Source organism: Polypterus senegalus, chromosome 3 (genome assembly GCF_016835505.1).
Source record: "Polypterus senegalus isolate Bchr_013 chromosome 3, ASM1683550v1, whole genome shotgun sequence".
NCBI lineage: Eukaryota > Metazoa > Chordata > Cladistia > Polypteriformes > Polypteridae > Polypterus > Polypterus senegalus.
In genome coordinates, this window is record NC_053156.1 from 209,240,350 (window position 1) to 209,268,086 (window position 27,737).

Genomic DNA, 27,737 nt, shown 5'->3' on the forward strand with positions numbered 1-27,737 from the left:
AGTATAGTTGGCTCTGTCCTCTCTTGCACAGAGCATCAGTATTGGCAGTCCAGTCCAATTTATCATCTAGCTGCACTCCCAGGTATTTATAGGTCTGTACCCTCTGCACACAATCACCTCTGATGATCATGAGGTCCATGAGGGGCCTGGGCCTCCTAAAATCCACCACCAGCTCCTTTGATTTGCTGGTGTTCAGGTGTAGGTGGTTTGAGTCACACCATTTAACAAAGTCCTTGATTAGGTTCCTACTGTGCAGCCATCTGTGATGTTGGAACATAAGTGGATTGTCAATGAGATCTACTGAATTGAATCTTATAGAACAATGCATCAAAGCAATAAAGAGTCACATTACATACATAAAGTATGTTTATGTTAGGTAAAATGCCCAGGGGAGGCTGCATGCTTTTTTGTCCTTTTAACCCCTGCAGATTTTTTTTTAATGCCATATTTCCCCTGGAGTTTTTTTTTTTCCTGTCCTCCATGGCCATCTGGACATCAAACGCATCATTAGACTTGAAAACAAATCTATAAATTAGACCTCTACTTTATTTATTACTTGTAGATCTGTGTTATGTAATTGTGTATTGATTTATTCTTATTAAATATTTTAGTCATATTGTTTATTAATTCCTGCGGTGGGCTGGCGGCCTGCCCGGGGTTTGTTTCCTGCCTTGCGCCCTGTGTTGGCTGGGATTGGCTCCAGCAGACCCCTGTGACCCTGTAGTTAGGATATAACGGGTTGGATAATGGATGGATGGATGGATGTTTATTAATTTTTTTGTCTATTTTTTTTATTTTTGTATGAAAACATACTCTAGAAATAAAAATGTTCTTGTTTTTGTTGTTAAGAAGGGTTGGTCAGCTTTCTCCTACAGCAAAGCAACATCATATGAATTATAGAAGCTGAGTCTAGTAGGTGTTACAATGAAACTTTAAGTATTTTTCTAAAATGCCACGGTGTAACACGAATTGAAAAGAAACCCTTCCAGTAAATGTTAATGTTTGTATCCGTTGAGTATTTTTAAATTCCAGGAGTTAAAATAAAAATTAAAAAATAAGTAAATGCTGTTTCTACAATGGGGCAGCATGGTGGTGCAGTGGGTAGTGCTGCTGCCTCACAGTTAGGAGACCCGGGTTCGCTTCTCGGGTCCTCCCTGCATGGAGTTTACATGTTCTCCCTGTGTCTGTGTGGGTTTTTCTCTGGATACTTTGGTTTCCTCCCACAATCCAAAGACATGCAGGTTAGGTGCATTCGTGATTCTAAATTGTGCTTGGTGTGTATGTGCGCACCCTGTGGTGGGCCTGTAGTTAGGATATAGCGGGTTGGATAATGGATGGATGGATGCTTCTACAATGAAAATATGGTTAAAAAGAAGGAAAACATTTGCAAATGTTAATATTAGTCAGGAAAGCAAACATGGACAAAGAGCAAAATTACTTTGCGGGTTTTAGGCAGGCATCATCCTACGCAAGGTTTCCTATGATTTTAATACTAGTCTACATTTACTGTTAAGAAAATCAAAGTTAAGTGGCAGACTGTCACAGCATACACCCATTGTGATTGTGTACTATGGCACACCCTGCACTTCACTCATAACACTATTAACAGTCCTTATTGTTCTTTACAACTCACTACGACTAAATTAAATTGGTTTGACTTTCTCACACTGAGTTGCAAGTTGTAGGTCTGTAGCATTAATTGCATCAACTGGAAGGACAATGTCCACAAACATTGGAGGACAACAGAAGCTGCATGGAAAGAAGGACAGAAGAGTGGCTTGTCAAGCTTTGGAGTTGGCACAGATGTCTGTTTAGTATTTGCCCCATGTTGAGTCTCTGACAAATAAGGTAGCCTCCTAGGACTTTTGTGGTGCAATATGAGATTTCAAATCCAGGTGAAAATCATGAGGAAATTTTATAATCAATCAGCCATGCCAGGTCACAGAACACCAACTTGATAGGAATACACAGTAGAGCGACATGCTGTCGGGGCTGACACTTCAGAACAGTTGTAAGGCTAATAACAGTAGGGTCTTTGACACCGGAGCTAAATTACTGGGTTATAATGAAAAGTATTTCAGAGTTCTTGTGTTGTTTTTTTTATAGATGTTTAGAGAGCGAACTTTCTCAGGGATTATTTGAGCCCTTGTTGCTGCAAATATAATGTTTATGTTCTTTATGTTAATGTTTATGTTGTAGTCAGGGTTTTTTTTTTCCTTTTTATTGTAATTTTTTATTTTTAATTATTAGTTTACATGTGTGTTTTTTTTTGTAGTTTTTGGTAATATTGTGTATTTGATGTGTATTTACTATTATTATTATATATTGTGTGTTTCAGTTGCTTGATTTGTGTTTTGTGGATGAGACTCCAAGAACCACCATGATGTCACTACTAGGGGGTACTAGACCCTCAGCCTTTATATTGCGAATGAGTAGATAGTCCAAATAGAGGGTTATTTAGGTTTGTGGAGAAAGATTCATAGCAGTGATTTTACCTGATTTTGTGGATTTATTGCTTTTGTTTTTAGATTCTGAGTACTGCATGGTGGCTGTGGTCTTGTCTGCTCTGAAGTTCCTTTTAGGCAAATCTTTTTACATTTATTTGGCCTTTTTCAATTTTTATTCTCGTTTTTTCTGGTCTGTTTGTAAATTCTTCATTTATAAAGATATTTTGATTAAGTTCTTCTTTAAGCCAGAGTTTGTATGGTTCCCTCTTTCTGAATGGTATTTTTGTGTTTTTGGGAGATTAAAAACTATTTTTGAATTTTTAAAAACAGTATTCCATTTTGGGCCTATGAAGGCCTGAAAGCCTGCGTCTTGAATTGAGGTCTGGCTGCATGGGTAAGGCCTGTTTTAGGCGCTTGCCAGTGAAGTCCTGGGGCCTCATGTATAAACGGTGTGTACGCACAGAAATGTTGCGTAAGAACTTTTCCACATTCAAATCGCGATGTATAAAACCTACACTTGGCGTAAATCCACACACTTTTCCACGGTACCTCATGCCTTGTCGTAGGCAAGTTCTCCGCTCGGTTTTGCAGACTGGCGGCACCCAGCGTCAAAACAGTGCTACTGTTCCTGTGTGGTTACACCTTATTTTCCTGACGCGGCTTTATAAATACACCGAAACTAACCGCATATTGTTTATTAGTGTAATGCATCTGATTGTAATTAACTTGTAACAATATAATGGTAGAGGGAACAGCCATAGTATTCCAAATACCATAACTGCTTTAGCGTTGTTACTCTCACTTCTTCTTCTTCTTCTTCTTCTTCTTCTTCTTCTTTCAGCTCCTCTTGTTAGGAGTTGCCACAGCGGATCATCTTTTTCAATATTTCTCTCACTGCACCACTCGGAGTATTTATATCACTGTATCTGAGTGTGAATCACAGCAGCAACTTATCGGAAAGGGAATTATCGGTATACAGCTTCAAGGACACGCTGTCTCAGCCACTGCAAAATGTTTTAAAGCCTTTCCTGTACGGACCTCGCGGTTCAGAAACAGAAACGATATCATTTATAAGGTGAAATTCAGCAAAATATGTTTATTAAATTATACAGATAAAACTTTAACTTCATTTAAATAATCTATATTCTTCACTGGGAGTGTCGTTAAGGATAGAATAATTAAACATGTACTACGAAGACATTTCAATGTTCTTTAAACGTTTTGAAGAATCGGCGCTAAGCTTACAGATGGCTTAACGTCTATTACAGAGCTGGTTGTATGGCGATCGGTTACTTGGGTAAACAAAAGCACTGACTGCAGTGACGGCTACGCCAATATATATTGAATATAAAACAGAAAGAGAAAATAACAACACAGCTAAAAACACAGCGACAAATTTCGGCAAAAGTTAAATGCTTGTGTCATGAGCACGAGGCAGCTATGCAGCCATCCACTGTGCATAAGCTACCTTACTGACGGGGGCGAAGGAGCCACCGATTCTTCCTCTGCCCAGTGCCACCACAAGCCTAGAGCCACCCCTGATTGTACTGCTGCAATAAATTATTTCATCGAAGTGAAACACATGTTTAATAACGTGCTTTAACTCCTATCATCATGAAAATGACATCACGTATACATCTCAGTATTTTAGTTATTCAGAGAACTGTAATATTACGAATGTAATTGATTCTGTGTCCAGTTGGAGGAAGAGAGCCGGTTTAAGAAGCAAGTAGTGATTCACACACATAGAGCACATAGAAGATCAAATACAAAACAAAGCATTTAACGTGCTACTTTAATTACGATGTGATTTGAGAAACTGGTTAATTAAACGATTTTAAGATGAAGTTTATGATGTTCTACTTTAATGACAAAATAAACTACGTGATTGAAGTGGAAATGTTGAGATTGAAGTTGTCATTTCGTGCTTTTTCCTCACTGTGTGCCTTTTTTCTCTGTACCCTAATAAGCTTTCATATGACACTCAGACAGTGGGCTTACAACTCGGCTTTTCACAGCGACTTTGATATGTGACTTCTTTTTTATTTCCGGCACTGTGCGATTTGTGAATGTGAGCTTTCAAGTTTCTCCAACACGCTATGTCACTTGATCAACTTCCTTTTGTTGATTATACGACGGTTTATTAGAACAAATAGTAGGGTTTTCCTTTGCCTCCACTTGGTATTCGCTGAAATTCTTATATTTTCCCCGTGCTTTTCCCATTGTCTTTTCACAGAAAACTGCGCTTAAGGGCGATTTATATTGATTTGCATATTCAAATAGGCGTAATTCTGTGAGGATTTCAGGCATTACATAATGCGCGTGCACGAGCGTTAGTTTTCACGCTGGTCGGGATTTATGTAGCGGAAGAACGTGGAAGTTGGAGTACGCACAGAGTCCTGCATCTGGATTTTTGTGTGCGAAAGCACATTTCGGATTTTGTGCTTACGCCATGTTATAGTGCGAGTTCTACGCACGGGGTTATACATGAGGCCCCTGGTCAGTTTTATGTATATTTTGAGGCTGGTTTACCACTCTTCATCATTTTGTTTTTCTACATTATAACAATGTTATTTCAAGGGCTAATTTTGTCTGCCTTAGTATGTCTAATTTTCCTGTATATAATTTATAAATATATTTTGTGAAATATGTATTTAATTTGAAATGTAGAACTATGCTTCAAAGTTTATGAAGAAAATTTTTCAGGTTAGAAAGTACAGAGTGTAAAACAATGAGAAACAACATTATAGCAATAGCCAAAGCAGAATTTCCTGCTTTCAGGAAACAACTAGTACAAGTAGGCAAAGTACAAAAAAGTACATCTTTGTAAAGCAAAACTAGAGGTTAGTATGGATTATATTTGTGTTTTCTTTCATTCCAACTGTGAGAAATGAATAGTTAGTACCAGAAAATTAAATAAAGCATTTTGTGGTATCTATAATTTGTGTTTGATTACAAAAACAGTCAAAACAGCAGGATAAATCCATTTGAAGTTGGAAAATGATGCTGAATTTTAAAATTAACTTATTATCCACAATTGGACATATTTCCAGCACTAATAACTGGTATGGTGAGTGAAAAGCCCTGTTGCAGGATGCCTTGGTCTCTTATTTAATGGTTCCTTTTCCAACTTCCTTGCCAAATTTAGGATTTATTCCAGATGAACAGAAATACACTTAAAAGAGTCATTGACTTCCTTTGTTTTGAAATAAATAAGAATGTTCAAATAAGAGAGGCCTGAATGTTACAGATGAGAAAGACTTACGCCTTCCCTACTTAAAGTTTTATGTGCAGTGAAGACACAACACTATAACTTAATGAAAAAAATAGAATGATTCAATAAAAGCAAGCAGAAAGGTGACCATTAGAAGAGAATGAGAACACTTAAATACACAAGTCAGAATGTAAAACAGGAATATTTGTGTTTCCACATTTGAGACTCACCTTTCTTTAACAATACTCAAAAGTTATTAATTTAAAAAGTCATAGACTTACAATCTTTGGTATGAAAAACTAACTGAAGATTAAATGGCACTGTGTTTCATAAAGGTCCTCATTAAAGAAGTCTGGGCACAAAGATGTCTTGTCAAAAGTGACCTTACCAAAGTGCACATACTTCACTCAATTATCATGCTAAAAAAACTGTTGAACAGTTGATTACAATGCGATAATGTGAAGAACAATGACATTTTCTTACTGAATTTGCAGTTTATTTGTTGCAGTGCTCCACATTTCTCATAGTTGGATGCTGATATTTATTTTCACACCTTGAACTTGGTTTCTTCACGATATGAGTTTCTCTGTTCACATGCCACTCTTTTCTATTCCTTGCTTTCCTTGGACTCTAAGTAGGCTGGACATGCGCACATTTTTAAATGTAAACTGCAGTGACATGCATGAGACAGAAATTCTGCATAAGGCTTATGGATATCATCTACCATCACTGAAAATCAGATGCACCGTGTGTTCATCTTGTTTACTAAAATGAGAGATATTGATTGAGGCTTTGAACAAAGACTTGCAAAGAAAAACATAATTTGGCTGTTTCAATGACCTAAAATTGTCTTTAATTATTTAATATGTTTAAAGGTTATAGTATTTGTTCTGTTTATTGTTGCTATTCTTTTCTTGAGTGTTAAAAGTCATACAGAAAAAATATCTTTACATAGGTAGCACTGTCAGACAGGAGCATTTGGGTGCCATTTTCAAAAATCGCAAAAGGTAAGCAATACCAGACCACACCAGGAGGATGCGCCATCATCAGTATTTTCACCTTCTTCATCCTCAGTCCAGAGGCTTTTAGACTGGAAGACCACGGACGTCACATCCACTTCCATCACAACCAGAAACCATCCTAAAAGAAGCAAATCCACTGAAAGCTCCGGTTCATGCTGTGAAAACTCTCCAGGGTACTAGGACTCTTCATCTTTGCTCTCTTCAGCAGTGGCTATGGTTTTTGCATCTTCATGTGTGATTTATTTTGGCTGTTTTTTTTTCCTTAAATCTGCATTAAATGGAGTTGTCACCTGACTCCGCAGCTCTTTGTGATCTTGAACTTGTGTCTTTATCTTACAGCACATCAAGTCAATTATAAAGGTATAAAGTATCAATAAACATCTGCATGGGGTACTTTAGCAACATAATTATAAACATAATTATATGAGAATATGAAACACCTTCATATGTTTCCTGTGAAAACTCGTTAAGCAGAAGTATGGGCTCTGCACCTCTATCATGAATATATTAAACTCTTAGAAAATCAAATTGTTAAAAAAGAATATTAACCTTAACTTTCTTCTCAATGAATGATTTTGGAAGATTGTCAGGATGTAAATGTGTTCCCAGGATTCTTTGAGAAGGCATGTTGGTAAAAACCTGTAAGATAAAAACAAACAGTGATTAAATTAGACTGATAGAACATAAACATTCTTTTTCATCTTCTTTTGTAACAAAGTGTATTTTGTTAAAATCCAAATAAATGATGCTGTCATTTAAATTGTAAAATTATATATATACTAGCTGTCCCCCATGGCTCCACCAGTGTAATAGTGAAACAGGACAAACATTAACAATCAATAAACAAACAGCTATCGCTGGCTAAGCAGAGGCAAGGTATATTCCAAAACGTGGCCAGAGTTAGACAGTTTCAAATGGTGGCTGGCGCGTGAGTGAGGAGGGCAACCCCCTACCACTCATTCTCACTCCTGACGTCACGCTTCCCCCTCCCCTTGGCCCGCAGCCTGTGTCTCAGATAAGTGCGAATAAATCGTAAACAAACTATGATACTTAGCACAATGAGAGACGTCAAGCAAATTAAAGAAAAAAACTCGATATGCAAAATATTTTGAAGTAAGGAACATTGTTGGAATAAGATAATGCTATTTATAAACTGCTCAAAGAAATTAAAGGAACACTTTGAAAACACATCAGATCTCAATGGGGAAAAAATCATGCTGGAAATCTGCACTGATTTGGACTGGGTAATGTGTTAAGAACGAAAGGATGTCACATCATTTTGATGGAAATGAAAATGATCAACCTACAGAGGGCTGAATTCAAAGACACCCCGAAAATCAAAGTGAAAAAATGATGTGGCAGGCTAGTCTATTTTGCTGAAATTTCATTGCAGCAGCTCAAAATTATACTCAGTAGTTTGTATGGCCCCCACGTGCTTGTATGCATGCCTGACAATGTCGGGGCATGCTCCTAATGAGACGACAGATGGTGTCCTGGGGGATTTCCTCCCAGATCTAGATTAGGGCATCACTGAGCTCCTGGACAGTGTGAAGTGCAACCTGGCAGCGTCAGATGGATCAAAACATAATGTCCCAGAGGTGTTCTATTGCATTTAGGTCAAACGAACATGGGCGCAGTCAGTGGTATCAGTTCCTTTATCCTCCAGGAACTGCCTGCATACTGTCGCAACATGAGACCAGGCATTGCGTGCACCAGGAGCAACCCAGAACCCACTGCACCAGCACAGGTCCAAAAATGTCATCCCGTTACCTAATGGCAGTCAAGATGCTGTTGTCTAGCCTGTAGAGGTCTGAGTGTCCCTCCATGGATGTGCCTCCCCAGACCATCACTGACCCACCACCAAACCGGTCATGCTGAACGATGTTACAGGCAGCATAACATTCTCCATGGCTTCTCCAGACCCTTTCATGTCTGTCACGTGCTCAGGGTGAACCTGCTCTCATCTGTGAAAAGCACAGGGCACCAGTGGTGGACCTGCCAATTCTGGTATTCTATGGCAAATGCCAATCGAGCTCCACAGTGCTGGGCAGTGAACACAGGGCCCAATAGAGGTCATTAGGCCCTCATGCCACACTCATGAAGCCTGCTTCTGATTGTTTGGTCAGAGACATTCACACCAGTGACCTGCATACTCTCATTTTGCAGGGATCTGGCAGTGCTCATCCTGTTCCTCCTTGCCCAAAGGAGCAGATACCAGTTCAACTGATGGGCTAAGGACCTTCTACGGCCCTGTCCATCTCTCCTAGAGTAACTACGTCTTTCCTGGAAACTCCTCCATGCCCTTGAGACTGTGCTGGGAGACACAGCAAACATTCTTGCAATGGCACATATTGATGTGCCATCCTGGAGAAGTTGGACTACCTGTGCAACCTCTGTAGGGTCCAGGTATTACATCATGCTGCCAGTATTGACACTGACCGCAGCCAAATGCAAAACTAGTGAAAAATCAAATGAGGAGGGAAAAATGTCAGTGGCCTCCACCTGTTAAACCATTCCTGTTTTGGGGGTCATCTCATTGTCCCTGTAGTGCAGTTGTTGTTAATGTCATTAACACCAAAGAAGATGAAACTGATTTGCTACTTAACTGACCAGATCAATAGTCCAGAAGGTTCATTGACTTGATGCTTTACTCTGATTAAAAAACATTCCTTTAATTTGTTTGAGCAGTATATTATTTTATATGGAAGCTGAATTTATAAAAATATAATTTTTCTACCAACCTGAAGATTTTGGGGTTTTCTAAATTCCAGCATAGGTGGCCGGATTTCATTTCCCTTTTCGGTTGTACCAGCAGTAATAGCAAGACTATTTAAGATGTGAAACAGCCAGTTAAATCCTAAATTAAAACAAGCAGAAAAAAGGAAATGTTTCATTTACCAGCATTTCCACACACAAGTTAAAAGTAAAATAATCATTAGTCACATCTAACATACAGTAAATGTGAAATACTAACTATTTACTTTTATGTTTTTAATATTGATTCTCATTCTACATATACATCAGCAAGCATAGCAAAAAGCCCATTTTTTAAAACAGGCCTTAATGTTACAATTGTAAGTCCTTCTGTTTTGATCGCATCCTGCAGTTCTGAACATCTGTTCACCAGATATGCCAACACTACACCCCTTTTTCCCTGTGTGCTCCTTATTGCCTTTGTTCGTCAGACATTTCAGCCTGGTTGTGGACAGCATGATGCCTGGACATATGAAGGTATGCGGCACAGTTTACTATATTACTCTGGCTACTTTACGGTGTTCATTGGACATTTCTGCCCTCTTGTGGATGCCGGACAACATTACGCCTGGCTATCCTCTTGGCCATTCTCACCTCATGTTGCATAGTCTTCCTATCAGAAACACCGCAATTTCCACACCAGGATGTAATCCAGCTCATCAGAACACTGTCAATAGTCACCTGGTACAAAGTGGTGAAGATGGGAGAAGGGATTCTCACTCACTTCAGCCTCCTAAGAAGTGTATCCCCTGCTGAGGTTTCTTGACCTGGTGTGTGATATTGAGAGTCCAGGAGAGACCCTCAGTGATGTAGACACCAAAGAATTTTGTACTGCTGACCCTCTCCACAGGAAAGCCTCCGATATGCAGTGGGGGATGTTCAGCCTTTCTTCTGAAGTCCACAGTTAACTCTTTTGACTTTTTGACATTAAGGGACAGATTGTTGTCCCCATACCAGCTCACTATCTTTTGCACCTCTGCTAAGTAAGAAGCTGAGGAGTCCCACAGTTGTTGTATCACCAGCAAATTCACAGAGTTGATTTGTGCTGGATTTGGCAGTACAGTCATGTGTCAGCAAAAAAAAGAGCAATTGACGAATCCTGCAGTCCTGAGAGTCCCCATGCTCAGTTTGATGGTGTGCAATGTTTTAGTGCCAACATGTACTGTGTGTTGTCTTTTTGACAAGAAATTCAAGATCCAGTTACAAAGTGAGATGTTCAATCTAAGCATAGAAAGTTTCAGAATTAACTGCTGGGAGATGATTGCATTACAGGGTAAATTGAAGTCAAATAAAATCCTGGCATAGCTGTTCTTTTCCCCCAAGTGGGATAGGATAGTGTGTAGCGCAAGTGTGATTGTGTCATCTGTGAACCGATTAGCACGATGCAAGGACTGTAAGGGGTCCAGTGAAGGTGGGAGGTTAGCATTTACGTGGCCTATGACTATTCATTTGAAGCACTTCATTATGACAGAAATCTGTGACACTGGCTGGTAGTCATTGATGCAGGTTACAGTTATTTTCTTAGGCACAGGAACAATGGCGGAAGTCTTAAATTATGTAGATACAAAGGACTGCAGGGGAGCAATGTTAAGTATGTCTGCAAACACAATTGCTATCTCAGTAGCATAGTCTTTTAATACCTGACCAGGTATGTTTTCAAGTCCTGCAGTTTTATGTGGATTAATGCTGCTCAGTGTCCTCCTCACTTCAGCTGTTCACAGTCTAAGCACCTGCTTACCTGGTTTTCTTCCCTGGTGTATAATTCAGTGCCTCAAACCTGCCATAGAACTCTATCAGCCTTCCAGAAAGAGAAGCTTCAATGACCTCAACCTGTAGTATTATTTTATATTCTTTTATAGTCTGTATTCCCTGCCACATGTGCCTTATGCGTCTACATTTACATAATTTACCCTCAGTTTTTCCTGTGTACTCCATCTTAGCCTGCTTGATAGCTCAGGAGAGGTCAATTCTTGCCAGCCTGATGATCACTTTATTCCCCAATCTGAAGGCAGCATCCCTGATTCTCACCTTTCTCCCAACCTCTGATGTCATCCACGGCTTCTGAATCACCCGAGTTGTGATGGTTTTGATGACTGTAACATCACCCATGCACTTCCCTATAAAGCCAATGACAGAGTTGGTGTACTCTTCAACATCAATGTGGAAATCGTCGTATGTGGCAGCCCCTCTGAATATGCTCCAATCAGTGGTTGCAAAACAGTCCTCAAGTACTGAGGTTACACCCTCTGGCCAGACTCAGATTTTCTTCCATACAGTCTTACTGCGTTTCAGTACCATTTTGTATGCTGGAAAAAGCATAGAAGAAATTTGTTCCGAGTCTCCAACATGGAGATGAAGGGCTGCTTTGTAAGCCTCTTTGACATTTGTGTACAACAAGCCTAGCATGTTAGCTTCACTAGTTGGAAAGTGGACAAACTGGTGGAATTTAGGCAGAATGATTTTTAAATTTACATGATTGATTCCAGCAACCACAATAAAACTGTTTGGATGAGCTGTCGCTAGCTCATTGGTTATACTGTAGAGCTGCCACAGGGCCTAATGGGTGTTAACACTGGGAGAAATGTACACAACCACCATCAGAGTCAGTTGAAGTAATTTCACTGTTACTGCACCACACATTTTTAATATACATACATTGTACTCCAGTTTGGGTGTTACAAGAGCTCTCTGCATTCCTGTCCACATGGAAGAATGTTAGCCCATCCAGCTGTATTGCTGTGTCAGATACAGTATATTGTTGTGGATCCAGGTTTCAGTCAAAACAACAACACAGCAGTCTCTCACTTTGTGCTACATATGTAGTTCCAGCTGTAGATAATCCAGTTGATCTTACAAGCCTCACACAAAAGCCACACCTTCTGGACCGCATTTGTCTCCATGCACACCACTTCCTGCATGTCATACCTCTGTCAGCTCTATCAGACAACTCCAGAGATCTCCATATCAGTCTGGGGCTGTGTAGCTCCTCTTTCAATATGGGAAATCCACAATCTTCTGCAAGCTTTTCAAGATTGCATTTTGTAGTTGGCAGCATCACTGAATCATACCTTAACATGAGATGCTTAGGATACTCAAAACAAACACGACAATAACAACAACATGCATTTTGTCTGATTTTCTTTGAAAAGAGTCTTGTGAAAGAATACAAACAGTGAGATCAGCATGGCTATGATGAAGAGATGTGAAGTGTTCTACAATAGGCTTTATATAGTCTTTGGTTTTAATGGGTCAAACATGGTCTCTGAAATGTTCTGCTAGCCATCTCCTTATTTCACCTATGGTATGTAGATGGCTGGACATTTCCCTTAAGAAATGCAGTAAATAATTTAACAGAGGGACCAGATACAATGGTATTGTTTATGACATATTTGCAAGTGACACAGTGGCTCCTGTTTCAGCTCAAAGTGGATGGTGGAGTATGTGGCACTCTTCTGTGAAGTAAGCTGAGGATGAGATGTTTGGGTAAGTTAGGTGGTCAACAAAATGAGATCAAAGGAAGATTATGAGAAAAAGGCCCCTGTGGAAGGATCAGTCTGCAAAATTCTGAAGTTTTTTTTTCTTTTAATGATATGTGGGCGAGAAAGAGTGCTAGGGTGAAATGGGAGTGGCAGCAGGAAACAAGTTTCATTATTGGGATTTTCCTTTTAGAATTGATGTTACAAGGTCCACTCGTGGCTTGATTAAAGGCTCTGTCCACAATATGACAAGGGTATACCCTTCTAATTTGCACACATTTCTTTTGTTGAAAGTGTTACTCTGTTTTTGGTCCTTTTAATTTAGGCCAGTTTTGGAAAAGCTTCATGAGAAGATACCAGAAAAAATCATGTTAAATGTTAATTAGCATCTACCACTCACAATGATGACCATTCATTACAAGTGAACTGCCTTTCAATTAATAAATGATAACAAGATAAACCTGTTGAGATATTTCAGTAGAATTCAAAAATTCATCCTGCCAGGTCCATGTAATTGCAGTAAAAAGTAAACAAGAAGTAAAAAGGTTCAATCCTAGGCTCATTATACTAGAACTATTGGGCTCTAACAAATGTCAGCTTACAGGACTTAAAAGATCTACTGCTAACTTCTTGGTGCCAAATACCACAGGACACCTTCAGAGGTACTGTGGAGTCCATGCCTTGAAATGTCAGAACTGTTTTGGTGGCACGAGGGGGACCTACACAATATCAGGTGGGTGGTTTTAATGTTGTAGCTGATCGGTGTTTAAAATAAATATGAAATAACATATTTAAATATGTCTGGCTTTTATAATAGAAATCCCAAAGTAGTTTAGCTATTAAAATATTTACCTAATTAACAGTGTTAATGAGATGCTGAGTATATTGGGAGAAGGATGCTACGGATAGAGCTGCCAGGCAAGAGAAAAAGATGAAGGCCTAAGAGAAAGTGTTTATGGATGTGGTGAGAGAGGACATGCAGGTGATGGGTGTAACAGAACAAGATACAGAGGACAGAAAGATATGGAAGAAGATGATCTTCTGTGGTGACCCCTAACGAGAGCAGCCGAAAGAACAACAAGAAGAAGTGAACTCAACTTTACTTCTTCCCTAACTCAATCTCACACCAGGTCTCTTTGGCATTGCTAATTGGATTATCTGAAAATATTAATTTCCTTTGAAATTTTATCATGACTTTAGGGAGCTATACCATCCAGAGTTTGCTCTTCCCCTTGCACTTAGTGTTACCAGAATAGACTCCAACTCCTTGCAACACTGAATTGGAATAAACAGGTTTGAGAATGACTTGTTTAATCATAACTCCTACACTTTACTACCAGCAGATATGATAAATGTTCGCCATTAGTCAGATTCTTATAATAAACATATCTTACTTCTGTGTCCTCAGTGAAATCTCGTATATAGTTGCTTGTGAGATTTTCATGTGTCTTAGTGAAGAAAATGAATATTTTTAATAAGTACTTCACTTTCAGCTGCAGCTTTGTTTTATTGTTTTTTTTATTCTATCATTTTTGCATTCTGTATTATACTGTAGTATAAACAACTTGCATTGTTCCAACTGTTTAGTCAGATAAGGGGCACCACCGGCTGCAGGGTGGGTGGCAGACTACAGATATCCCTCATTGGAATAGATTCAACACCCAGAACATCAGGTCTGTTTCTAATAAGATAAGAAAGAGCACAGAGATGCAGGTTCCCAAAAAAGGGAAGACAAAGCACTGGTATTACTTGGAGTGATTATATAAGTCGGCTGATGGAAGCTGTACTCAATTTTGTGTTTGTTGAGAACTTTGCATGGTCTACTAGGCAGAACTTGCCCCAAAAACTTGCTCAGTGTCAAATGATTTGTACTGTATGATGGATTAATACACTGGTCCTGTAAAACTAAGGACTCACTTGATAGTTCAGAATTCAATTAAGTGGAATTATAGACTTGTGCTGATAAGAAACTTTAGAATTTATGTACAGTAACATAAGCTGCATGGTTTATGTTATCATTATTGCTCTACATAATGATTTTATTTCTAAAACTGCAGATTAATTTAGAATGGGGAACTATGCAATGCTTAGTTGATAGAATAACAAATGACCCCTATTAAATGTATAGACTATTTAAATAATTCTGTGCAATTTCATAAAGAAAATGATGGATATTGGTTGAAAAAAGGACCCTGAAATTGCCCCGAAGACTGATTCTGCCAAACATGAAGTATATTTGTTTAGAAGAGCCTATTTTTCACTTCAGTATGTCTAAATTGTTCATTTATAGAGTGACTAGTGCAAAACAATTTTGGGCAGATGGTTTGTTCACGGGATAACAAATATTTCACGTTGTGCAATTTACATTTGTGTTCTACCTGCTTGGTCAAGCTCTGATGTTAGTAACTTTTATTGCTCAAGTTATGTAACTGTCCTCCTCATAACACGACTTGTAAGCTTGTAAAGAAACTCTCCCTTTACAGATGCAGGACATGTTTTTTTTACTAAAAGAATCAAAGTGTATTATTGCAATATTGCATTGATATGCAAAACATGATGTGAACAAATTTAGGCTGAGCTATAAAAAACATCTTGTCTCAGTCACAAAATGGGATTCATGCGTTCATACTGTTTGAATCCCCCTGCAGTTCTTTTTTTATTATTTTTAATAAAAAGGCTTGGCTTTTTCTCACCTAATCTAAGAGTGCAGCTTGTTTCTTGCACAGTGTTCTCCTATCTGTTAATGTACTACTTTTTTTTATTTTTTATTACTTTATTATACTGTGTGTGTGTGTGTGCGCACCCTGCGGTGGGCTGGCACCCTGCCTGGGGTTTGTTTCCTGCTTTGCGCCCTGTGTTGGATGGGATTGGCTCCAGCAGACCCCCGTGACCCTGTAGTTAGGATATACCAGGTTGGATAATGGATGGCTGGATGGATGTATAATCCTGAATCTGTGTTTATGTCTGCTATGCAATCCACACTTTTGAATCTATGCCCAGCAAATATTGTACAGATTTCCCGTTTGTATAGGAAGAAGACCACAGGCTATGTTTCATTCTGAAATTTCACCACCTCTGTGGATTATTAGGGAAGTGCACCTAGATGACAGTTTTGGGACTTGCAACATGTATGCAAATTTGGGAGCAAAATTTTGGGGAGAAACCTTTTCCAGCTTTGTAATTTATTTAATGATCCCTCCTACACTTTATTCCACCATTGGACAGTGCTTGGTACCCCTGCTAGTTATTCAATTACAATTATATTAATGGTAAGGCATATAATTACAAAGTAAATTCTGTATCAGATAATAGCTTTCTAAAAAATAAATAAAGGCATCAATGCTCACTATTTTTACATTTTTATTCCTGGAACAAAATTACACTTCTTACCAGGTGCATAATGCATGTTTAGTATGATGGTCCACAAATCAATGCAAAGAGTTCATGTTTGTAAAATCATTTCTCCACATAGCTTTTTTGTTTGTCCATTAGGGATAGTTTGTTTACCTGTGAAAATCTGGCCTGACTGTGAAACATTTAGAGATCACTCCATTCTGAACATTTTATTTGTTTTGTTATTACTTATGTACTCTTCTGTGGGATAATTAAGTGGCTATGATTAGTGAACAAAAAATAAAAACAGAAAACATTATAGTACTAAGGTGGAGTTCCCAAAACACACTAATAGTAAGTGGAAGTTTCCAAAACATTTTAGTATTATGTAGGAGTTTCAGAAATATTCTAGAAGTAAGTAGGAGTTTCTATTTTAGACTTTTTTGATGTCAGAGTCTCAGCAGAAACAAAGGAATAGATGGCGCAACACCTACAGCGGCCACTGTTACCAGACATTCCTTAATGCCTTATGTTAGCAGATGTATCTGAACAGCAGAGCAGTGGATAGATGATCCTATCTTCAAAGAATTTTGTGAACTTTTGACACGTATGCATTTACAGTTAATATGTTCTTGTTAAGTGTCTTGTTGAGTTTTTCATCCAATGAATGAATGACCTTAGGTTATTATGATGGACACTTTACACTAGATTTTAAGTCCAAAGAAACTGTTCTTACACTTGAAGATGCTGATTTTTAGGAATTTCAGATATATCTATCAGGCAAGCAAGCCTTTTGTAAGTCATACATTAAGCTTGCCACTTTAAAAAAATAATTCTAAAGTAACTAGAAAGACAGAAAGAACGAGGGCAGGAACAAAACAAATTTTAACATGCAAAGAGAGAAAATGGATAAAAGGTGAACTAAAATGAGCTGGTTTAGGTGCCTTATACAATCTAAAGATCCATTATTAATTAAATGCAGAGAAGATTAGAACGCCTAAAATACCTTCACATATCTATTTCAGCTTGTAGCAGTCCAGTGCCGCTCAGACTAACATCGTGGAAGGGACGGTGATTTGTTTACTTTTTTGGTGGAGATCCCAGGAACACACCCAGCCTTGGCCTGACTTGCACTACTCACACACAGAGACATGACTTAACAGCAAATCAAATAAATAACTATGTGATATATTGAATGAAACACAAACAACAAATAAACAGCTAACTCTCCCTTTTTTCCATGACGATATTAATTACTAACACAACAACAAACACATAACAATAAACACTAATGATCCAGTCCATAAACAGTATAAATGCAATGGTGGTGGATGAAATTGAATGGAGGAAAAGATTTTTGTAAATAATGTATTAAACAGTCCTGATGTGCCTAGTGGAGCTCTCCCTCTGATAAAGTATGATGACCAATCCAACACTACTCACATGACAGGTAGGAATGCCACATTCCATACATCTTTAAGGATTTGAAGATCTAGGATAGAAATGACATTCCACAGGAGGTATTAGAGATGAGATGAGACTGACGGGTGAACACAAACACAAAACAACCGGGGTGTCTTTGCTGCTTAGCTGCTTAGACTTTGTTGTTCCCAGCAGCCCCTGCGCGTGTAGCAGATATCCAATCAGTACATTACCCTCGGGGAAGGCTGGGAAATGGAGTCTAATAATCCATAGCACTGCTACAAATTTTATTGTCATGTGTACCTAGTACAATGAAATTCATACTTGTGTGTCTGCAGCAGTTTCCATCGGTTGTATAAAGGCATGCAGGTTAGGTGAATTGGTGACGCTAATTTGGCCCTAGTGTGTGTTTGGCCACTGTGTGTGTGGTCTCCCTGTGACGGATTGGCACCTGTCCAGGGTTTGTTCCTACCTTGTGCCCTATGCCAGCTGGGTTAGGCCGGGTTTATACTTCACGCAAAGTTTATACAAGTACACACGTACACTAGCATCATTTTAGCGTTACCAAATCCCCAAATCTTCATGCCTTTGGAAGGAAACCGGAGCACACTGTGGAAACCCACCAAGAAAACATGCAAATTCTAGGCAGGTAACACTAGGGACAGTAGTGCTACTGCTCTGCCACCGTGCCGCCCCCACATGTGTAATTATTACCAGTATTCATTATTTAAAAAAAGTTAGCAATTTATCTGTAAAATATAACATATATACTCTACTTTAATGCATTTCATTATGAAAGTAATTTCAAGTATAAATCTAAGGATCCTGTACGATCTGCATAGCAACTTTCTGTCACATATACAGTAGATAGTAAATGGAGACTCTGACATCATATTCCGACTTGATCACATTGCGCATCCCCAACCTTTTGCTGGTACTGCAACTCATACACACGTTGTGTTAATTTCTAAGGACATGCTCATAGGACGCATCAAATGAATGCTGGGAACGCATGGCGGCCATGATGCGTGCGCGTTCTGAGCATGAAGTATAAACCAGCCCTTAGGCTGCAGACCCCCACCATGACGTGGATTAAGTGGTTTAAAAAATACCATGACATGACATCACTGTTCAGAATAATGACAGTGAAACAAAACCAAGAAAAAGACGCACACATAAAAAAAATTACATCATATATAGAATTGTTGTTTCCCTCTTCTCTGTTGTTATTATTGTACTGGCCATATCTTAATTATAATGTTCCTGTATTATAACTTGTTAATCATATTTGCTCTGTTTTGCTGTGTGTTCTATCTAATTTGTATATATATGTGTGTGTGTGTGTGTGTGTGTGTATTAATGTAAAGAGTGTATGGTTTAACTACTTCTATTATAGCTGAAAATTTGAGCAAGTACTCTTAGACTGTCCTCAGTGAAGAACGTTATACAAAAATAAAACTGAATTCCATTAAATAAAGCAAAAAATGCAAAGTCCGATGATCACAACCATGCCCATGTTGGGGAAAAAAAGATATAAAAGAGTGACAGAAAAATTTAGCATGGCAGTGTTCTTTAAATTCTTTAAATTATTATGTTCAATGCCCAGACCCTTGAGACCTTTGATTTTAGGTACAATATATTGTGCAAACAAACCTTAACAATCCAAATTCTTTTACAAGTATGAAAACCTAAAATGTTACTGGTGTGCTTGGTGTCTAATCAAGACCGCAAGCAACAAAATATACTTTAATCTTTTCTGTTACTGCTAGCCTAAGATAAATAATTTTAATACAAATTTTATTTCTAGCATAATTCTTATATACAGTACATATATAATATATATACTGGCTCTCCCGTTTTGTTTCCCATGAGTCTAATTACTACTTTGCATCACACTCATAATGGTTGGTTGGCACAATTCTTAAAATCTGGGGAGGTAAGTCCTGCTAAGAGCCATTGTCATGTAATTATTTATTTGATTTGCTTTATTAATTCCCAAGGGGAAGTTGTGTTTTCGCATGAAGGTCAGAGGCCAGGATTAGCCATTGCACAGCAGACCTGGAGCAATTTTCAGGTTAAGGGCCCATACAAGTAGGATTTCTTCTGCCAGTAACGGCATTTGAACCGACAACCTTCCAGATACCAGCGCAGATCCTTAGCCTCAGAGCCACCACTTCACACATAAAATTTGACTAAGAACAACCATGCTAGCATTGTTAGTTTGCTATTGATGCCTCTTCCGCTACTACATGCACACACCAAAACAGCAAAAAGATAAAAGTTGATTCATCCATCCATTATCCAACCCGCTATATCCTAACTACAGGGTCACTGCGGTCTGCTGGAGCCAATCCCAGCCAACACAGGGTGCAAGGCAGGAAACAAACCCCGGGCAGGGTGCCAGCCCATCACAGGGCACGCACACACCCACACACCAAGCTCACACTAGGGATAATTTACGATCACCAATGCACCTCACCTGCATGTCTTTGGACTGTGGGAGGAAACCCACGCAGACACGGGGAGAACATGCAAACTCCACGCAGGGAGGACCCAGGAAGCGAACCCAGGTCTCATAACTGCGAGGCAGTAGTGCTACCCACTACTGCCCAAAAGTTGATTCAACTTTACAAAATGAGAAAACAGAGGGTAAATATGAGTGAGGATTACTTCAGATAATAAAAAGGAGTATTTACCCTTTAAAGCAAACATTCTAATGTAATAAAATATGATCACTTGAATATTTCCAGAGGAACAATATCCCCTATTATAATAAACCTCTCCTACTTGTACTATACAACTCTTTATATTTCTAAGTTAATCATCCTGCACAAAATGAGCGCAAGCCTATTAATTAGAGAATCTTGCATCAAAGATTACTGAATCCAGTCAAAATGTTAATACCTAATGTAAATTACAGTAATATATAGGGTAATGGTACAATTTAATAATATAATAGTAGAGGCCCTGCACCAGGGCTGCCACCAGAGGGCAATAATTGCATTATTTATACTGATTGTTAGATTTTGAGGAGAAACCTTTTAAGTACAATTCAGTGCATTGTATGCATCACATAGAAACACAAAAATTTACACAATGTAGCAAATTGTTGGTTCTCTTCAAAATGTTTCTTATCTGTTTATATATTATTTACATAGTAAACAAATACAAATATACCATACTAGTAGATATTTTTCTTAAATTATCTTCTCCTTACATTAAAAAGCACATGGACATTAAGGTCAAACACAGGATGCAATGACAGTCAGCAAGGATGAAACAACCATTCTATGGGGCCAATCTAAGGCAGAAATGGTAATGACCCAGGTGTCCGTACGGGATATCGAGAACATTTCATCATATCCCCAGGAGAACCTACATATGACTCAATGTCCTCTGGTAATTGCAGGAAACCCGGGTTCCATCTCAACTTTTAATAAAATTAATATTAAAGAAGTTTAGACACTCAAAGACTTTGCTACCGGATGGCATTAATATTTAGAAGGGTTAAACCTGATGAGATTCCTGGAAAGTAAAACTCCAAAAAAAATTTAAAAAGACCTTTCCCTGCCATACAGCTCTGTCATGAAACAATGGCGTTAGCAAAACAATGGAAAAAAGAGGCAAAAATATTTTGGGCAAGTAAGAAATTGGAGATCATGAGGGCAAAGTAAGATAATTGTCTATTCAGATTAGCAAAGCATTCCAATGCTGAAACAAAGCCAATAGATATTTTTTGTATTTTTTTTTCCCACTTCATTTCCCTTCCTAAATCGGTTAAATAAGACGTCGTCAATGCAGCACAATATCTGTTTCTTATAATCCAAGGTGGTTTTAAGTGGTATTGTGTTACTAGACCCTACTATATGAAAACAGAGAGTGGGGACAAATGAGGCAGCAGGCATAGCACACATCAGAGAATAAACCAGGCAAGGTCTTTATGTTAAAGGAGAAATCCACACTGGTAGCTGGAGAAATCCTCCGGGCGCCAGTGTGGGTAAAATTTAGGTGGCTCTATTATCTTAAATTATGCTCAGGAAGCAATTTCTTCCATAGCATTCAAATAAAGGTTACAGAGGAGAAGGAAATGTCACTGAAAGTGTACTGCTGGCAGCAGTAAATGGTTCCCACACAGAATAACTGATATCACCTTTAAATTGGGAATTGGTGTGGAGAAGTATAGGGATACCTTATGTCATCAGAGCGGGTTCTGTAGGAGCATTCGAAGACAATTTTGAGTCTAGAAAGATTTGGACCCGTACTAATCCTTGGTAGGGGTTGAATAGGAGCCTAGTGTATAAAAGTGAGCTGTAACAAAGGTTCAAAAGGGAGGTGGGAAAGCCAGAAATACTGAAGAATGGGGAGACTGCGAGGTGAGTGAGAGGGTAGTGTTTCAGTTGGGTAAATGGGCAAGCTGCGCCATTTGACAATAGCAATCATCTTGTGTTCTCATTATGTCTGCATTTTATACTTTTGTTTAATAAAATACTACCTTTGATATTTTAGTTTTCTGATAGTTATTGTTCTGCTTGGCCTGTCACTTATTGAAACCCACACACCCAATACAAGCAAGTTTTACTATAACAAAATTTTACAATATGTATAGAAAAAATGCAGTGTGCTGCAATAAAACAATATTAAAGAGCAAATGTCTGTGTGTTTGTATTAAGAATCTTGGCCTCTTTTTCTGCTGCTAGACAAGTGCTTGCTGCTCCCATTCCTTACAACTCCACACATAATGAACACTTTTTGTGATGGTCTAGGGTTAGCTTCGCACTCCATGGTTGGTTCCAGGAGCCTCTTGAACCTGGAACCATCAACAACATACCTGGAGATGAGCCAGGCAAATGAGGGCACACTCAGTCACAAAGTGGTTGGTGCAAAGTGATTCAGTGATTTTATTAAAAACTAAACAGTGTCCAAAGAATGCAGTTCATCAAAAGATCTTCAATAAACAGTTCAATAAAATCAGAGGCAGTCTGAGAGTTTAACATTAAATAAATAATCCAACAATAAAACCATAATAAAAACAACACAGTCATCCGGTCCTTGCTCTTCTTTCTCCTTCCTTTCTGAGCCCAGCGCAACTTTCTCTCTCTTTCCTGCCCAGCTTACCCAATGACTTGCTCAGTTGGCAGACACACCAGTATCAGCAGTACTCAATTCCAATCCATGTCTTGGCTTCCACTCAGATTTGGCTGTCTTCAAGTTATCCTTAACACTCTATTGACATCCCATGGATCCCTAAATAAAACTCCATCGCCATTGTTCCTGCTTCTCCATTAAATCAATAGGTAACAATCTGCCCCTAGAGCACTGATCGTTCACTCTTCAGCAGGGCTACCAACCATGCTCACTAGTTGGCTCAGCCACTCAATACTGCACTCACTCACAATTCACTCGCACATTGGTTCTCTGTTAAAACCTGGAGGGACAGGGTGCGGCAATCATGGCTCCGATGCTAATGAGGTAGGTAATGGGTCAATCTCACACATGTGCACATGGATGTGGGATTGCCCACATCTGCTACCAGAGCTGCCCTATACCCCACCCTAAACACAAGCGCATTATCTATTTATTTAAAACGCACATGCTGTCTTACAGTTGAACAAATGGAGCATTTAAGGTCCAGCCAGCTCTAGCCAGGACCCATCACTGGAGTTAAGACCACAATAACTTCCAGAATTAGGATTATACTCTGAAATTACTTGACCACCCACAGACCACCACTCTAGGGACCAGGGTCATGCTGTGGTCTTGATTCCCATCACCATTATAATGGGTAGCTATATGTCACATAAAGAGTCTCCCTGCTGTTAATTACTGGACTTTAGAATCTCAGACACCTAACTAGTTGATCCCCACTGTCCTTCCTCTAACTTGTCAACCCAGATACTACTAGTTCTAGAGCATGCTCCTTAATCATAAGACATAGTGCTCCCCTAATAGTAGTAGACCAATTCCCACAGCCTAACCATAAAGAATTTTATTAACAGAAAACCTCCTTTTTTAAAGGTTCTTATGGTCCAACTTCTATTCTTTACTCTGTGAACTGGTTTGCTGTGAGTTCTCTGTTGTGATAGATAGATAGATAGATAGATAGATAGATAGATAGATAGATAGATAGATAGATAGATAGATAGATAGATAGATAGATAGATAGATAGATAGATAGAGTCTTGCCTATCTGAGACTCACCAGACTTCAACCAGGCCCCAAGGCAACCAACTAGCTCCAGCTGGAGCAGGCCCAAAAAGTAGGGTCTGGCAAAAACAACTGTAGCAATATCAAAAAATATATTGAAAGCTCCACAATGGGAGAACAAGCATAGAATCTCTATAAAAAGATTTATTAACAAAAATGTGAAAAATAAAAAGAACAGCTCACAAAAAAGCGGCAAAAAGGAGTTGCCTATAAGGTAATCCTAAAGCAAAGCAGGTCCAAATCACATTCCAGTAATAGGAATCTGACAACATAGATAGATAGATAGATAGATAGATAGATAGATAGATAGATAGATAGATAGATAGATAGATAGATAGATAGATAGAAGAAAACAATATGATACTAGTACATATTGGTGTATGTCACCACTCCAATAAATAATGAATTTTGTAAATTTCAGATTAAACAATGTTCCATTAGAATAAATAAGTTTCTTCTTGAATAAAGAAGGCTGCTGTCTACACACTGAGAATTAAGTTATGAAATGTTCATTGAGATTCCAAGCATTTCAGTTGCACAAATGGAATTTTAAGACTGAAAACAGATACAGAGATAGATTAGATCGTTATTTAAACATTTACAAGATTCCGGTATGAAAGCTACATACATGTGTGCGAGCATGCTTTTGTGCCTGCGTGTGAGTGTATGTGTGTGTTTGTGTATACACATATTTTATGTTAACTTTTTATGTATGCATATATGAAGCCAGTCAAGTGGAAAAATGGATAGCACAACATTTTGCTGACAATCAATATGTAGAGGTAATGGGGATAGTTATACTGACAGGGAAAATGCAAAGCATTAGATGACTTTTAAAGGTAACAAGCACAGACTGAAGGATGGATAGTTTCTATGCTCTCCTTTATCAGCTTCTTAATGAAAGCCTCGTTTAACATTCCTGCTCATGAGCCTGACTGCTCACTTAGAGTTAAATATTGTACATCAAGTCACTGACTAATTACATACTTCCTGAATGAACTATTACTTTTATTTAAATACCACAGCCAGAACTTTAAAGACCACAGAACTTAATTTATTTTCTCAAAACCTTCAAACTTACCACATTTTGGATATGACACCAGTAAAATGTCGTCTGCCCTGGCTTCAAAATTGTCCAGTGCCTGTAAGGTTTCCGGAAAAGTGAAGGTAGGATACAGGATTCCCTTATACATAAACTGTTTATCTTCTACTGGCATTACTTTTACTTTTTCTACCAGGTCTTCTAAATCTTTCATAGCAGTTTCTCTATCCATGTTAGATGCTTGCTTTGTTCTGGAGTGCTGAGAATGAATTTGTCCCACAGGCAGATGTCTGTATAATGTAAAGTGGTGCCTCACTTTCATGTTAAATACGGCAGCGGCAATGAACTTTAGTGACCTGTTTTGCATGCAGAGCACGTGAGGAGCCACCCCCTTTACACAGCGCCTGCATGCAATTGTACTCCTCATCTATGGCACACTCATAATAATGACATACATGTGCTGCCTTATCTCCTTAGGGACTTATAAGTCTCTAGGCAGGCAAATGTTTAAGAAGTTGAATGTATGGCTCAGAAATGTTGCAGTCAGATTCACCCTTATAAAAACAGAGCCTTTTTCGAATATATATTTTGTGTGTGTTACAATATGTGTAATATTTTCAATTTAAAAATATTAAAAGAAAAAAAACTGCTCTCTTTTTTAAAATTAGAAAAAAATGAAGCTCTACTTTAGGTAAGATTTTATGCAATCAAAATCCTTGGGCATTTTTTTTTTAATGAAACAATTGCAATCAGATTCACGTTGTCATGTTTTGGCATAGTGGTTAGCTCTAACCTTAGCCCTAGAGTGCTGTGTTTTTAATTCCTCATTCCACTATCTGTATGACATGTACATGTTCTACCTGTATCTTATTCCAGTTTTCTTCCACTTTCCATAGTTTTTAATAAATTGTTTATTGTCTCAGAACTGTGTGGGTAAATCTTGTGATATAACGGTGTCTTATTTATCAGCACTTGTGGGATAACCTCTAGCTTCCCCTGGCTCTAGATGGGAATAATTTTGTTCAAATAATAAGCGGATGTGGCTTAATATTTAGAGAGCATAGACTGGGTTGAGGCTGTGTGTTAAAAAATTACTAATGTTGCTCTCAGATTAATATCTTCTTAAATTATTGCCTTTCTAGAAGCCCTACATGTCATTTTCTTAATTCAATGCTATGGCAAAAGCAACACGGAGAGATTTTGTTTACAGAGTAACGTATTCCTGCGCTTTGCCCACAGGACTGAATGTCTAGTGACTAAATAAACTACCAGGAGACTCATACCATGACAACCCGTAGCAAAAAGCTATGCATAAAGAAAGGAATGAAATATGATACAAATTCTTCTCTACACTGATTACTGAATGAGCAGAAGATCAGGCACGACCATGTCATACAAGTTTCTGAGCAGAATTTAAAGGATCTTTGAGAAACAAGCGCACTGTGAAATCAGAGTGGCATACACCTGATGAAAGTTGCACTGAATTTAGTTTCAGGGCGCACAGGTACATTAATCTTTGAACTTGCAGCAAGGCATGATTAAATGAAGTGAGAAAACCTAATTATGAAGTTTGTCTGCTAAATCCATACACCTGCTTGAACAAATCAATAGTTCAATAGTGCAAGATTATGTTAGAAAGGGGACAGAAATGACTGAGTACCGTTCTACAGAAAGCAGAGAGAAAACAGTTTGGAAACATTTTTAAAATTACAAATAGCAAATTATGACAGGGTAAAGATGGCAGGAAACAAAATAATACATGGACTTGGTGTAAACCGTGGTTAGTTGAATGATGCCTCTACTTTTTAAAAGAATGCAAGCAGCCATGACACTAGGGGGTGCTATTCTTCATACAAACAAGCTCCTTAACAGACAGTTGATCATAGGTTTAACAGTGCAGAGTATGGACACTGGGGCGTTTAATACGGAGTGGTATTTCTCACTCAATCAGTTCATTGCTGCTATGATGTACAGTGGTGTGAAAAATTATTTGCCCCCTTCCTGATTTCTTATTCTTTTGCATGTTTGTCACACAAAATGTTTCTGATCATCAAACACATTTAACCATTAGTCAAATCTATCTATCTATCTATCTATCTATCTATCTATCTATCTATCTATCTATCTATCTATCTATCTATCTATCTATCTATCTATCTATCTATCTATCTATCTATCAATCAAATATAACACAAGTAAACACAAAATGCAGTTTTTAAATGATGGTTTTTATTATTTAGGGAGAAAAAAAATCCAAACCTACATGGCCCTGTGTAAAAAAGTAATTGCCCCCTTGTTAAAAAATAGCCTAACTGTGGTGTATCACACCTGAGTTAAATTTCTGTAGCCACCCCCTGGCCTGATTACTGCCACACCTGTTTCAATCAAGAAATCACTTAAATAGGAGCTCCCTGACACAGAGAAGTAGACCAAAAGCTCCTCAAAAGCTAGACATCATGCCAAGATCCAAAGAAATTCTGGAACAAATGAGAACAGAAGTAATTGAGATCTATCAGTCTGGTAAAGGTTATAAAGCCATTTCTAAAGATTTGGGACTCCAGCGAACCACAGTGAGAGCCATTATCCACAAATGGCAAAACTATGGAACAGTGGTGAACCTTCCCAGGAGTGGCCGGCCGACCAAAATTACCCCAAGAGCGCAGAGACGACTCATCCGAGAGGTCACAAAAGACCCCAGGACAACGTCTAAAGAACTGCAGCCACTGACTCCACCATAAGAAAGAGACTGGGCAAAAACGGCCTGCATGGCAGATTTCCAAGACGCAAACCACTGTCAAGCAAAAAGAACATTAGGGCTCATCT

At 38.5% G+C, this 27,737-nt stretch overlaps 1 protein-coding gene across 1 annotated transcript in view; it reads right to left on the reverse strand.

Annotated features, from left to right (window-relative positions):
• Positions 1-25,217, reverse strand: part of LOC120525796 (sulfotransferase 6B1-like) — a 48,546-nt gene extending 23,329 nt beyond the window's left edge. Inside the window, exons 1-3 of the mRNA XM_039748397.1 lie at positions 24,954-25,217; positions 9,425-9,540; positions 7,233-7,322 (exon numbers count right to left, since the gene is read on the reverse strand). Coding sequence (XP_039604331.1) covers positions 7,233-7,322; positions 9,425-9,540; positions 24,954-25,146 — 399 coding nt within the window. The 5' untranslated portion in view covers positions 25,147-25,217. The remainder of the gene's footprint in view (positions 1-7,232; positions 7,323-9,424; positions 9,541-24,953) is intronic.
• Between the last annotated feature and the right edge of the window lie 2,520 nt (positions 25,218-27,737).